Source organism: Sander lucioperca, chromosome 10 (genome assembly GCF_008315115.2).
Source record: "Sander lucioperca isolate FBNREF2018 chromosome 10, SLUC_FBN_1.2, whole genome shotgun sequence".
NCBI classification, from domain to species: Eukaryota; Metazoa; Chordata; class Actinopteri; order Perciformes; family Percidae; genus Sander; species Sander lucioperca.
In genome coordinates, this window is record NC_050182.1 from 27,280,000 (window position 1) to 27,295,129 (window position 15,130).

The following is a 15,130-nucleotide window of genomic DNA, read 5'->3' on the forward strand; positions in this document are numbered from 1 at the left end:
AAGACATACTACGGTTGGCATGTTCTGAATTGTGCAATAATGACAGATTCACACATTTTTCTTTTGTTTACAGTAAATAAATAATAAACAAATACTAATCTTAAAGTCAAGTTCATAAAGCAACTTTCTTTGTATTCATTTGATTCACAATCAAGATACACTGGTAAGAATTGCTTTCCATTGTTAATATGTACTTAAAAACAGTTCTGAAATGCAAAATAATAGAATTATAATCATGTGATAAAACATGCGATTAATCGCAATTAACTATAGAAATTCAGCAATTAATCGCGATTAAGAAAAAATGTATCATTTGACAGCCCTACTTTATATGAAACATGAAATTAAACCGTAAACAATTTACTAAACTAAAAATAATTAATTTATCTTGTATAGTAAATAAGTGTGCAGTGCGTAGTTCTTAAATATTTCAATTGGGGGGAAAAATTGACTTTATTAATTGACTTTAAAATCAATTTCTGTATTCCGGAAATTTACACATGCATTTTCATTTATATGTATCTTTTTTAATCTGCCATTTCCTTTTTTTTCTTTTTTGTTTGTTTGTCAGGTACGGTGTTCTGGTGGACCCTATTCAGGTGATTTCCTTGTTCCTGAATGATTCCTACAGCTGGCCAGCCTGCCTGGTGATTGGTAGGTACACTTTCCATCTGTCCAATAAGTCACCTGCTAAGAAAGCAACAACATAATCACAAACACAAAATTAAACAGCATAATTCCTGTGGTTAAGATAATAAAAAAAAAAAAAAAAACTGTTGAACATTAGGAAAAATAACCTTAATTTGTAATTAGTAAGGGTTACAAATCACATAAAATGGCACTTTTGTTAAAAAGAGTTTTAAAAAAGAAAATGGGATGGAAATAAAGGGATAGATGTTGAACCAAAACTAGAATCACTCCTAATCACCAAAGCCTAAAAATGATATGATATACATGGTAGTCAAATTCACGCATATGAGTGCAGAGTAAATCTACTGCTAATCTGAACGTGTCCCTAAAACAAGCAGTCTAGCAATAATACTTAAAAAACACAAAGAAAAACTACTTTTTTCAGTTATTCTGAAAATAAATCATAGCATTTAGATACAAATTAGGTAGAATACCTCAATTGCATTTAAAAAAAAGCCCTGGTTTAAGACACACACAGGCACATGCTATATTCAAAGTTTTTTCCATATTTATTTTTATGGTATATTGCAGTGAAGGTCTGCAGTGGTGCAGCTTACAGTGTCTCTAGAGGGACAGTCACCTGCCCTATATACTGCACACTGGTGCTACAGAGAGAGGAAGAGAGTGAGAGAAATACGGGTGAGGAGAGAGAGATGAGTGGGGGCTGAAAGGAGAGAAGCTGCGAGTGGGGAAGCTTTAAATGGAAGAGAAAATGAAGTCATTTAAGGTCTATAGATTGGGTTGGTGGGAGGAAAAAAGTGCAGGGATGAAAAAATAGAGGCAAGTTGGAAAAGGGGGAGAATGAATGAGTGGGGAAGCACGAGAGAGAGGGCTGATGCGCAGTGTAAGAGGAGAGGGAGGGAGGAAGAGATGGATGGAGTTAAGGTAAATGACGTTGGTTAAAAGACAGCTGAGGATGGGAGTGTGTTTACAGTAGCATCAACAGTAAAGCAGCTCATTCCCAGAGGGTATTCAGTACTTATAGAGTCACTGCAGCAATTTACACACCCACGTGCATGCACGCACGCACACATGCACACACTCCGACACACTCCGACACACAAATACCCCAACAAAAAGTCAATAAGAAGTCTACAATTAGCCTACCAGCAAAATGGGTAAAGTTTGGAAAGCCGGAATGGAAAGTTTTTAGGCAACTGTGCCTGTGAGTGACCAAAATAAAAAATAATACTTGACACTAGTGTAAGGTATCTCATTTTCTTGCAAGTCTGTTGCTGCCAAAATATCTCCCAAAAGCTGATGAAAAGTTTACGTGTGTCTAACAGGTGCTAAATGGTGCTGTTTGTTCCAGTTTCATGCACTAGTGGGCTCAATAGTTGCTGTTTGTCAAAGATGCTCAACACAGGCCCGTTTCCAAAAGAGATCAAATAGAACATTAGCAGCAGCAGCGTGCTATGCATTTCCTGAGGTCTCTGCTCTGTGTGATAAATCAGAATCAGAAAAGGATTTATTGCCAAGTAACACTTACAAAGAATTTGCCTTGGTGCATACATAAACATATAGATATTAAACATTTATATAAAATAAACAATAAATACACACACACACACAGTCAACTAAAAAAAATTGGTAAAATGTCAGACAGCCCTTTTGAAGAACAACTTATGGACCTTTTTTCAGTGGCGAAAATTTGCTGAAATGAATGAAAGTTTTGCACATCATAATGTTTTATGATAAAGTAATTAGCATATTAAAAATATGAGTGGTCTCTGCAAGAGGAAATTACAGATAGTTGTTCTCCTGGCTGTATGTTATTTTGTAGAGGTGCCTTTAAGGGTAAGATAAAATGTGACATTTGCCTAAATACAAAATCTCATGTAATCTCGTTCTATAATGAACATTTTTTCATAAAAACTTGGTGAAGTGATGTCTACTTTATCTTACTAACTTTAAATGGTGACATGTGGAATAAAAGTTTTCCCTTGTGCATGATTAGCTTGCCTTATGGAAAAATCTGGTTAGCGTCACATGATAAACAGTTTTGCCTCGAAGGCATTTGTTCCCTCTACCCTCTTGTCTCTTCATAGTACAAAATATACCATGAATTCAAAAACAAGCATGTGACTGCACCATTAAACAAATTGATTTGGAATGGCAATGCTGATGGGTAGTTGCATTGATGACAGAATGATAAGAACCAGTAATAAAAATGTCTCACAGTTAACACATATGCCCCCTCGAGATTAGATTGATTGACATGCTAATGCACTGATTAGGGTCTTAAAATGGAACAATTGCTGCAATGATGTGCTATCAGTGTGGCTCAGCCTGGTTAGGGTAATGAGCAATCTACATACCAGTGGTTTCGTTCATTCAGCAGTGAGTTACACTGCAGTTTAAACTGACACTGACACAAGATTAAAAAAAAGGAAAACATCTACATACTATTCAGCCCAATTTGCTACACACAAAATCAGGCTTAGTGGCAACAATTAATGCATAATAACATGTGCATTAAATAAAAAAAAAAATGGGGCACTAGAAACTTACTTTGAGTCCAAACTTTATTTGGCGCCCAATAGTAGCATTTTTTTTTTTTTTTTTTTTTTATAAAATCAGGATATTGTTCTTCTTTTATTTCCTTTCCTAAAGATCTGAAAATGGCAACTTTGCGTGTGAAACCAAATTGAATCTAGATTTTTTTAAGAGGAACTGACAAAAATCTCTCCTTGTGTTTTGACAGTTTCCAACATGTTCATTCTGGTGGCTCTCTACACAGAAAGGCAGCTGTCGAAGGTGAGTGGAGAAACTCTGCTTGCACTTAAACATCAGAGCACTGGGGATTTTAACTGAACTGTTGAATATTGAGCACTTTCACAACTCCCAGGAGGGATTATTTTTTTCTAAAATTGTTCTCTAAAACTGACTGGATAGCTGACCCTCCCAATTGCATCTGCAAAAGTTAAATGGTAAAACGAGAAATAAGTTAGTCACCATCTGCATTTAGGGCATATTCAATTATGCTCTGTCTCTTTGAATAAATGAATTGAATGAATATGGAACATTGTGAGCTTTTTAAAACTTTAATAGGCCACCATAACTCGAAATGTGGTTCTGTTTCATTCCAATGATCTGTTTAAAAGCAGAGCAAAGAAATACTTACAATGTTCATGTTCAGGCACTGTATTCTTTTCATTGTCTTTAGAATAAGCTCACCAACAAATGACTAAAGTTAAAAATCTGCAAACAAAATAAAGGCAGTTAATCAGGTGACAGTGGTTTAAAATAGGACTGTCTTTAAGATTTAATATAAAAAGTCCTTGTGTCCCTCTTTCTGCGCAGGGTTCATTCACTGAACTTGTGGGATTTCTGGTCCATTGCATTAACTTGGCAATCATGCTAACATTCCCTGCTGCAGTGGTCCTATTGGTCCCCTCCATGACCCCAGGTAAAATGTTTTTTTACTGTTATTAAAATACCATCTCTGCAGCCTTGCTACCTGCTGTTCATAACACAGTTGACTAAAATAGTAGCGTCTATTATGCAGCCAAACCATTATCATTATCCATTCATCGGTAACAATATTGCCATGTGTATTAAACAGAAAATAATGTAATTGTAATAAAGATTAAGAGGACATTCACATCCTTGCCCTTCAGAGAAACAGTCGACTAGTTTGATAGTGCAGTAAAAGACATCTCTTATACAGAGACATAATTGGAGTCAGTTAGTGGTAATGGACCAGTTGGTCATGACTGGATTATTTCCAGCTGGCTCTGAGGAGAGGAGAGGAGAGGAGAGGAGAGGACAGGACAGGACAGGACAGGACAGGACAGGACAAGACAAGACAAGACAAGACAAGACAAGACCAGAGAAGGGAGGAGAAGAGAGTAGAGTGCAGGAGGGTGTAGAGGATAGGAAAAGAAAGTAGATGGTAGAAGAATGGATGAGGGGAGAGGAGAGGAGAGATGGCAAAGTAGGTATGGTTTTCAGTACAGGGTCATCCAAGGGTCACCTTCTTCTGTCTTCATCAGGCTGCCTGACAGAAACCATGGCCGCCCTCCACAAACTACACAATTTACGCATGATGAATACTTTACACAACATGATACACCAGCACACTATATTCCTTGGAGTGATTAATTCAATTACTCATTAATGTAACATTATAGATTCAATTTTGAAGAAAGTTGCCTGATGTGCTTTGGTAAAAATGTATGTAATGATGTTGCTCTTTGTTTGGTAAGTCAGTGACTCAAGATAGCATTTCAAGTTCAAGAGAGAGAACTCAGTTGCAATCAACAGGTCATTTGACGGTCACCAAATATAATAATAATAATAATAATAATTTATTGTAGCAAACGCATTATTTTGGTGTAATGGGCCCCCAGGCCGACTTGCATGTATTAATGTAAAAGTAAAATGTAGGACTTTTTACCGGGGATACATATGAACTTAATGAACTTGAAAATGTAAAATATTTCACTGCCACTGACGTTTCTCACTTAACCTACAAATGTTCCACAGTAGCAGTGTTTCACACCATTAACATAATATATTTAGGTCAGATTTTCTGGCAGTCTCAGTCCTCTTTTCTTCAAGCCTTAGTTGAGACACCTCTAACTTTACCTTGATCATTCATGAGAGAGACGGATAATAAGTATTAGTGTACAATTAAATGATTGTTTTAGTCTCTCCTCTCTGCTCCTTTACTCTCTTCTGTTCTCTCACTGGGAGGTAAAGGAGTCAGTCCATCTGTCTGTTCTCCTCTCTGCACTGCTGTTCACACAGGAAGGGCAATGACAGAGTGTGTGTGTGTGTGTGTGTGTGTGTGTGTGTGTGTGTGTGTGTGTGTGTGTGTGTGTGTGTGTGTGTGTGTGTGTGTGTGTGTGTGTGTGTGTGTGTGTGTGTGTGTGTGTGTGTGTGTGTGTGTGTGCAGATATGTGTGTGAAGGGAGCTTTTGCATATACTGAACACTGCTTATCCAACGGGTATTCAGCCATTGTATATGAAGCAGAGTGCATTGATCTAAAAACAAACTTAATTTGGAATTGTATTAAATTTCTTTTGAGTAATACTGTAGTGATGAGGGGAACATATTCTTTCTTTACTGTCATTATTTTGTTACCACCACATTTGATGTCCTTTTAATATGTACAAGTATGTTGCAAAGAATAGCTGTGTTTATCTGGGTTTTATTCTATACACTTACAATATAGTCAGACAATCTGGAGCATCGCATACAGTGAAGTCCTTCATACTTGGTGTGTTCTAAAGTAGGCGTAAAACACACTGTAACACTGCTTATGCAACCAGTATTCAGCCATTGTACATTTAGCAGTGTACAATGTGAGGTATTAAACTGTTTTGTTGAACTTCATTCAAGTTTCTTTATCATAAAACCTAAAGCTTGCTGATGTTCCTGACAATTGACAGAGAGCTACAAGTAACCAATGAGGGAATAAATCTTGTGACAGACATAAGGACTCTAAAGGAAGACAAACACTTTGTCAGCTTTTTTGAATGCAGGTTTAATGACAAAAGTAAAAAATCTAGTCAGGTGCTTCCAGTCAAACACAATGTCAACACATCTCAGATCCAAACTTAGATAATTATCAATATTGCACAGGCTTGAAAGCAAGGTGTGTCAAATTGTGTCATGTGGGGTAGGCTACATACATACTGTATCATGTTAGCTGATTGAGCTAAACATGGCATTTCTAGTGGCAGAACAAGTTTAAACTGTTTACCCAGATATAAGCACTCCCCAAAGAGCAGAGGCACATCTTACTACAGAAAATGAAGCATGTTGATTTTACCTGGTGGATCATTTCTAGAGTCTGCTGACAGAGGGAAAACAACAGAAATAGTACAGAGATTTTTGACATTTTAAAGATTTTTAAAGTGAATGGTTGTGAGTTCACAGACAAATTCATGATTTTGTTGGGAAATTGTCAGTGGGTAAAGATGGGCTCCTCTGGTATGTTTCTTCCACTTAAGCTCCACCTCTAGTTGTTTCTATGATTTGTATCTACTGTAGCTGTGTCTGGAGCCAATCTAGTTGTCTAGAAGTGACATAGAGCCAGAGAGACAGATGGTAAATGGAAAAGATCTGATGTGGATTGATGCCAGGTGTGCTGACCTCCACCTCACCCTATTGGCACAACAGGCCGTTTTTTATTTGTGTGTAAGTGCACAGTGTGTGTAAGTGTGTGGGTATATGCTTGTTGGTGTGTGTCTTCCTCTCTGTTCAGCATCATCCTTTGCTATCAAGCATATGGTGACCATTGATAAAGCCTTGGCAAGTGTGTGTGTGTGTGTGTGTGTGTGTGTGTGTGTGTGTGTGTGTGTGTGTGTGTGTGTGTGTGTGTGTGTGTCATTGGGTTTTGTGAGTCAATATAAAAAATTATGTTTTATTAATTAACTTATTTTTTAAATCTTTTTCTCTCACACACACACACTGGTAAACATGGCTATACTGTATAATATTGTCCTTGGCATAGTTAAACTGCTCTCATAGGTTGAGCTGAGATGATTTATTTTACTGGGCTTGTTTTGTTTATTTAAGATCATATGACAACCTTTCTTTCTCTCTTCCCCTTTCCCTTTTCCACTCTTTAAATCCTCCCTCCTCTTTTTTTTCCCTCCTGGTTTCCACTCTCTCCTGGTCTGTCTACCCCCTCCTCCTTTCTTCCTAACTATTTTCTACCCTCTGTTGGCTTTTTCTCATCTCTGCTTCTCATCATCCCATACTTCTAGGCAGTATATCAGTAGGTTACATGTTCCCACATTACAGCTTTATTCACATCACAGTGTTAACTATCATCGCTCTCTCTCTCTCTCTCTCTCTCTCTCTCTCTCTCTCTCTCTCTCTCTCTCTCTCTCTCTCTCTCTCTCTCTCTCTCTGTCAGTTGGCGGTGCGGTTGTTCTTGGTACTTACACCATCCTCTTCCTAAAGCTTTACTCCTATAAGGACGTCAACATGTGGTGCAGAGAGCAGAGCACTGTCAAGGCCAAGACACTGGCGAGGTCGCTGTCTTGTAAGTCACAAACACGTGCACATACATATTTTAGAATAGAATAATTTATTTGTCATTGCTTTACAGACAACGAAAAGCAGTTTAGCAGCTCCGAATTGACGGCATAACACATGCCAGGATAAAACGATGCCAGGATAAAATAAATAAATAGATTTAAGTTAAAAAGTTGCATAAGGGATTAGGGTAGATGAAAGTGCATACAGTGCTAACAGACAGACAAACCGGAAACATGCACAAACAGAACAGTTCCAGGTGTGATAGCAGTTCTTTTTCAGTGGCCATTTGGTGTTGGATAGAAGCTGTTTTGTAACCTGTTTGATTTGGACTTGATGGACCTGAACCTCCTATCATCTCATATTTTGGCAAGACTACTACATTTAAAACCTATTTGAGAATGAATTATTTGCTCATTTTAAATGTTTTACATTTCTTACCCAAAATGATCTCTCAGCCCCTTGCTCATGCTGTTACAGTGACGTCTAGTGGCAGATACTTGATACTGCAGCTCTTAGATAAAATGAAAGTTGGTCAGTTATTTACAGAAACCGTCACATTCGCTGTGTGCAAATCTTAATTATATAACAGAATCTTTTGTATGTCAACATCCACACTTGATTGTCATTATATTATTTTCTCTGTATTTGTATGTAATGACTCCCTTACATACTTTGCAACACCATGATATTGTGCATGTGTTTGTGTATTAATTCTTCCCACAGGTCCCTCAGCACAACACTTCAATGGAGGCGACCGTAAGGTGTTTTACCCTGGCAACCTCACAATCAGAGGTACTCAAATACATCTTTGTATCTAGTACATCTAGTGCATTTCGTGTTTGTATGAAACTTTATTGATAATGTCACGTGCCTACCTCTTTTTCCTGTTTCATTATGTCACGTTTTGACTAACTGTCACATTGACCTCCCCCCTGTCTGTAGACATATACTACTTTGTCTCTGCTCCAACTCTGTGCTACGAGCTCAACTTCCCTCGCTCTCCTAATATTCGCATAGGTTTCCTTCTGAGGCGACTGCTTGAGATGGTGAGTAAATATCTCAATTCAGCATCAGCCAGAAAACAGCACCTTTGCTGTAGCTGTTTTTTCAAGTCAAAAAGAGACCCCTTTTCCTGATTAGGATGGATCTTAGTGCCCAAAAAGTACTCAACAACAACTACAAGAACACCTGCACACTTTTTAAGAGTTTAGTGTTTGCTTTGCATGCTGGTGAAGAGGATGATTAATTCATTTTGAAGTAACTTTGCTTATTTAAGGGAAAACGCTGGGTTTTATGTTTGTAGTTTTGGTCATCATTAACGGTTATGATATTTTACTCATCAAGTTAAATGCTGAGATTTGGGTACATGGTGACACCACAGTCCGACAGGGCAAGGGTCATGAGCTGTTAGACAGTCAGACATAAACCATTTCTGTTCTAATCAGTATAGGATAATTACTTTCCAGTGATGATACATAACTAAAAAAAAACATAATTTAAAAGTTAAACGCTTCACTGTTTGTTTTCTGATGCGCTCCTCATATTTTCGTGTCATGTCACTCACTTTATTGATGTTTGTCTTTGTCCCCAGCTGTTCTTCACCCAGCTGTTAGTTGGTCTCACTCAACAGGTACTGGTGCTCGGTTTGTCTGTCCATCCACATTTCAAGTTTTTTTAATGCCATGATAAAAGGTGTTGTTGTTGTTGTTGTTTTTCCTTGATTGCCAGAACTATGAAAGTACTATGGAAAAAATTGCGCTAAAAATTAAGCCAATATGCAGAATTCACAGTTTCCGGTGCATGTCTGAAAATTGCATAATTGTGCTTTTTGCTTTCTTTCCATCAGTGGATGATTCCCATCATTCAAAGTTCCATGAAACCACTAGAGGTGAGGAAGACAGAATGAAGCTAACACTGCACAAAATGCAAAGTGCTGCTGTGCATCATTTGTTAATCTATTGGTCTCTCCTCTCCTCTGTAGGACATGGATCTGTCCAGGATGACTGAGAGACTCCTAAGATTAGCTGTGAGTAAAAAAACATATATACAAAATGTTTTTGTCTTCATGTGAGTTGATGACAAACACATACTGTATGATGAAATAGCATAACACATAGAGCATAACAAAGCCCAACAGTAGTGGGGATAATCACACTATCTAAAGGCCATGATTGTCAGCCCTTTTGTTTCAAATATACCTCACAGTCATTTCTAGTGGGAAATCATAGTAACTCTGTAACACTGCTCCATAGTCATTGTTACAGATAACAAATACATTATTAGAATCAAAATCAAACATTTACGTTTCATTGGTGTCTTTTCCAAATGTTATTGTTACACCAGGATCACAGCCACAGGGATAATGCACTGCATATTGCACATTGTCATATGTATGCTAGTGATTAACTCACTGTACATGAGAATATACCATGACTTTGTTGAGAGTATGGGAACGAAACAAGTTTTGCATCTGGCTTTCACTTGTTGTTAGTTTGGACATCTCCTCTTAAACATCTCCCAGTCATATAATTTATTTTTAATTTGAGTCCTTCTATTTCTATAACCCTACTCCAGGTTCCTAATCACTTGTTGTGGCTGATGTTTTTCTACGGGTTCTTCCACTCGTCAATGAACTTCACAGCTGAGCTGCTGCGCTTTGGAGACAGAGAGTTCTACAAGGATTGGTGGTGTGTGTGTGTGTGTGTGTGTGTGTGTGTGTGTGTGTGTGTGTGTGTGTGTGTGTGTGTGTGTGTGTGTGTGTGTGTGTGTGTGTGTGTGTGTGTGTGTGCGTGCGTGTGTGCGTGTGTCTGAAAAATTAAAAAGTGTATCTAAGCATGTGTAGTAGATAATTTCAATATCGATATTAGGAAATCAATTTCATCAATAAATGTACTCTAGGATATATACTATTATTTCCTTATTTCCTTTTGCATGACAATAGACTTAGGCATATAATTTAAGTTTTTCATGTTCATCAATATTGATGAAATTATCTTAGATCCATTGTTTAAACCCTGTAATGCTTCAAAAATCTATTTGCTGACTCTTCTTTCAGGAACTCTGAGACAGTGACATATTTCTGGCAGAACTGGAACATCCCTGTACACAAGTGGTGTCTACGGTGAGTTATTCGCACACTAACACACTGTGGAGTGGAAGCAATGAAATCTATAGAACTGAACACAGGGGAGAGCAGTGGGTTTGATGCAGGGAGACAGACTCAACAAGGCACACTGATGTATTTGGGAAATTGATTCATCTGGCTGCAAGAGAGTAAGTGCTAGTAATAAATATGGGGCCTGCAGCCAGTTCCACATGCACTAACACAACAGCAGGAGCAAATGCAATATTAAGCCAGGCAAAGCAAATGAAATTCTATTTAAAGGGTTTGAAGCCTATTTACTTTGAATTCCTGTCAGAGAGGGAGAATTACAGCACATAATACAGTGGTGCTCATAAGTTTATGAACCCATGCTAAAGTTGACTAAAAAATGGAATAAAAAAATCATCCTTTGGAAATTGATCTTAGTGCCATAATTAAAAAAATTAGGAAAAATTAAAATAGCGCCACATCATCACATACCATTCACCATACCTAGAGAGTGGCATGGTTTTGTTTCGGTTAGCCTAATAGCTGGTTTGATTTACATTGAGAGATGATTTTATGGAAAGTACCCCATGCCAATCTCTAGGTATGGTGAAGAGTATGTGATGATGTGGGGCTATTTTAATTCCAAAGGCCAAGGGAACTTTATCAGGATGCATAGTATCCTGGATCTATGAAATAACTGGCCTTTAAAAATAAAAATCTGCCTGCCTCTATGGGAATTTAACATAGGGGTGTACTTACTTATGCCCCCTGTATTTTAAGGAAGAACATTTATTTATTTACGATACATTATTCATTCACAAAGACAATTGGTGTCCTTAAAGGTTGGATTTTTCCTAATTTATTTAATTAAGGCATTAAAATCAATTTCCAAAAGATGATTTTTTTATTCCTCTTTTTAGTCAACTTTTGCATGGGTTCATAGCACCACTGTAGATACAGTATAAGATATTTCAACATACACTATCACACAATAGGAATAGGAAAACAGATAGTAAACGTCTGACAAAGATTTTACTTATTTGTTTTGTCAGTGTATTTGTCGTTCTAATTTACAGGATACGTCCATCCACACTATCATCTGTCCATCCATCCGTTTTAACATCTGTTCTTCTGTCTGTCTTGCAGCCACTTTTACAGGCCGCTGCTTAGGAGAGGATTTAGTAAAATGGTCAGCCAATCAGCTGTCTTCTTCTTGTCGGCTTTCTTCCATGAGGTAAGCGCTGAGACCAAGACCACTTTCTCTGCTTATGTTAACACTTTAGATGGAATACACTGCACCGTAGGTCTTCAATGTCCTCAGGTCGGATTATGTTTTATAGAGAACCAAATTTATTTGATGTAATCATTTTGGTTTCCCCATCTGTTTCTGTGTCAGTACTTGGTCAGTGTTCCTCTCAGGATGTTCAGGCTTTGGGCCTTCATGGGCATGATGGCACAGGTAAGACCAACACATATCACTGATGATAAACGTAAAGCTGTTTGCACAAACCTCTACTGTACTGGTATTTCAAAAATAAATTTTTCCATTTAAAACTGCATAATGTAAAATGCATAATAATGATATAGGTACGAATTTTTTGCTAAAAAAAATCCTTCTTAATGTTTGAAAAAGGTTAAAGAAAATGAGTGTAGGTAGGTCTGGCATTTAGGAAAGGTTTGTGTAGCCCAATCATACTAAAATTCAAAATAGTGGATGTTCCTTTTGACTCCTATGGGACATTTTAAACGGTGTTCTCAGTGTTTGGCCTTGGCTTCAGTGTCATTAACTGAGTTAATTACCTCATTAGCATGACAGGGCATATTTGATGTATCATGGGGAATAAAGTAGGACAATAGGCAATTTAAGTGCCTCTTTGCTGACTGTTTGTTATTAGTTTGTTATTCATTAGAGTGTGCTGAGTCATAAAACTGAACAGAACCCAGAAGAAAATACAGTCATTAAAAACCCACTCCGTTTATTTATTTTCTAATTTTATTTACTCATCAGCTTCCATTAGCCTGGTTTGTTGGTCGCTTCCTGCGCGGTAACTACAGCAATGCTGCAGTGTGGATCTCACTTATCATTGGTCAGCCATTCGCCATTCTGATGTACGTCCACGACTACTATGTCCTGCATTACAGACAGGAGGCTACCTGATGTACACACACACACACACACACACACACACACACACACACACACACATACACATCTACCCTCTTTCTCTGACTTTGTCTCACTCTTTCTATCTGTCACAAACACAAAAGCACTACGTGAATCCAGTGCAGAAAACAGATATCATACTTTACATGTCAGGATGAACTGATCATAGCATGTTTACATTAGACATTTGTATCTTCCTGCAATGTAATGTTTTTTCTTCTGAAAAAAAAATGTTTCTTCAAGCTAGGAAAGGTAAGAATAGCTAACAGGGAAAATATTTAAAGTTGAAAATGTAGAAAAATGTTAAATCTTGAAGCACTACTGTAACCTAGGAAGGAAGGCTTCGCTTCTGGTTCAAGTGATTTCATCATGCAGCATTTCACTCAGGTGATTTTTCTTCCAGTGCCTTTTTAAAACGTCAGATGGCCAGTTTGGGCCAGTTTGGGTCAGTTTGGGTACTGTGTGTGGTACTGCAGAAAACCTTTGTTTTACCAGAGAGGTTTGCTCCTCTTCTGCTGTGTGCACGGACAGTATAATGACTGTGGCTGAATTGTATCTATTGTCCAGTTGACAACATGATTCAAGTGCCTTTGTAAAAGTTGTGACTTTGTGAGATTTATGTTGCACTGTGTTTCTTTTTTGTAAGCCAAAGGGCCCTTAATTTGTCTGGTTTGACTATGAAATAGAACATCACTAGGACAAATGAATGTATGCTGGTAGGATTTTATTAATGTATGATTTTTATTTTTTATAATTGTTGTCTTTGTCAGTTATGAAAAGGCCAGCTAACTAGATATCTTTTTTTTAAATTTTTTTTTTTTAACCTAGAGTGATATTACAATAACACAGGTCATATCCAATCACGGCAACATTGTTTGTGTATTGATTTTTGTTTTAGATCAAAACAAACAGGTACTATGCAAAATTACTGAATTAGTGTGTTTTTGTCATGCTACTATCTCATTGAACTGCTGTCAAGTAATGATGTCTGATTATGTGTCCAAATACAATTTGTTTGTCTGAAAATAAACATTCAGTGTTCAAATAAGGTCTTGTTTTTAAGTGTGTTTTTGTGCCATTTTTTTTATCAGACTTAATTTTTGTTCATGTGAGTAAATTTCTGTACATTCGTTATACAGTAGCTGACAAATGAATGCAAACATTTATCCAATCACAGATAATGGACATACTGTATATGAAAGTAACAAGGGATTTTACTAGTTATGTGACTGCTATAGAAGGGTACAAATCTTACCTGCAAATAAAGTTCAATTCAACATATGTTTTGTGGTCTAGCAAACTTTAACCGTTCCAGTTGATACTGACTGAACTGATCACGTCCAAGGCATCAATAGTAATCTTGTCACTGTGTGGCAAAGTGACGTGAAAGTCACATAAATTTTGATTTGACTGTTCAGACTGAGGTTGCAGTGCAAAAAAATCTGAGCTGTATCTGATTTAGGATCACATATGAATTGAAAAGATCAGAATTAATGTGATTTGTGCTGTTCACACCAGAGTCACTCTCTCGCAGCCACTGACATTTAACACATCACATTTAAAATGGCTTACAGTTTTTTTGATTGCTTAAGCATTATTTTGAAAACAGGGACCGTTTTTTCAGAACACTACACACAAGTAGCACAACCACACACACAATTAGCAGAACACCTCAGACCCTTTGCAAAATGAAACACTCTTGCAAAAACTATACACTAATTCATAAAAAACATATTTTGTTATCATATGAAACATATGAAACATTTCATATGACTTAGTTCAGTTTGAACCAGTTGCACACTACTGTTGCAGTGATAAAGTGATAAAGCACTTTAAGCAATTCTACTTCTCAGTGATTAGAGTACTGTAAATGAAGTATACAGAGAAAGTGCAATTACACAATAAGTTCACCAAACACTACACAAGACCAATGCTGCAGACTGAGGAAAATATAATGTATTTCTCTCCATATGCCCAAATCAGTCAACACGTCAACATGGAGAAACACAACAAAACATTTCCCAGTTTTCATGCTACTACAGTACCGTGCATAACACTGTTAGCTCAGCAAACAGCAGACAAACATAAAATACTGTATCCAGTACTGGCTACAATTACAGTAAAAAAACAAAAAAAACAACAACCAACAAAAAGATCTGAAAAGAACTGAGAATACAGTATAGATAAT

At 37.2% G+C, this 15,130-nt stretch overlaps 1 protein-coding gene across 2 annotated transcripts in view; it reads left to right on the plus strand.

Annotated features, from left to right (window-relative positions):
* Positions 1 to 15,130, plus strand: part of dgat1b (diacylglycerol O-acyltransferase 1b) — a 33,338-nt gene that overhangs the window by 3,972 nt on the left and 14,236 nt on the right. Inside the window, exons 4-17 of one of the 2 annotated variants that reach the window (XM_031299133.1) lie at positions 572 to 654; positions 3,395 to 3,447; positions 3,994 to 4,099; positions 7,563 to 7,691; positions 8,411 to 8,479; positions 8,630 to 8,733; positions 9,279 to 9,317; positions 9,534 to 9,575; positions 9,669 to 9,713; positions 10,262 to 10,374; positions 10,743 to 10,808; positions 11,925 to 12,012; positions 12,175 to 12,237; positions 12,787 to 12,938. In XM_031299133.1, coding sequence (XP_031154993.1) covers positions 572 to 654; positions 3,395 to 3,447; positions 3,994 to 4,099; positions 7,563 to 7,691; positions 8,411 to 8,479; positions 8,630 to 8,733; positions 9,279 to 9,317; positions 9,534 to 9,575; positions 9,669 to 9,713; positions 10,262 to 10,374; positions 10,743 to 10,808; positions 11,925 to 12,012; positions 12,175 to 12,237; positions 12,787 to 12,936 — 1,150 coding nt within the window. In that variant the 3' untranslated portion in view covers positions 12,937 to 12,938. Of the gene's footprint in view, positions 1 to 571; positions 655 to 3,394; positions 3,448 to 3,993; positions 4,100 to 7,562; positions 7,692 to 8,410; positions 8,480 to 8,629; positions 8,734 to 9,278; positions 9,318 to 9,533; positions 9,576 to 9,668; positions 9,714 to 10,261; positions 10,375 to 10,742; positions 10,809 to 11,924; positions 12,013 to 12,174; positions 12,238 to 12,786; positions 14,224 to 15,130 lie in introns of those variants that run through there. The other variant, XM_031299131.2, reaches the window with a different exon arrangement.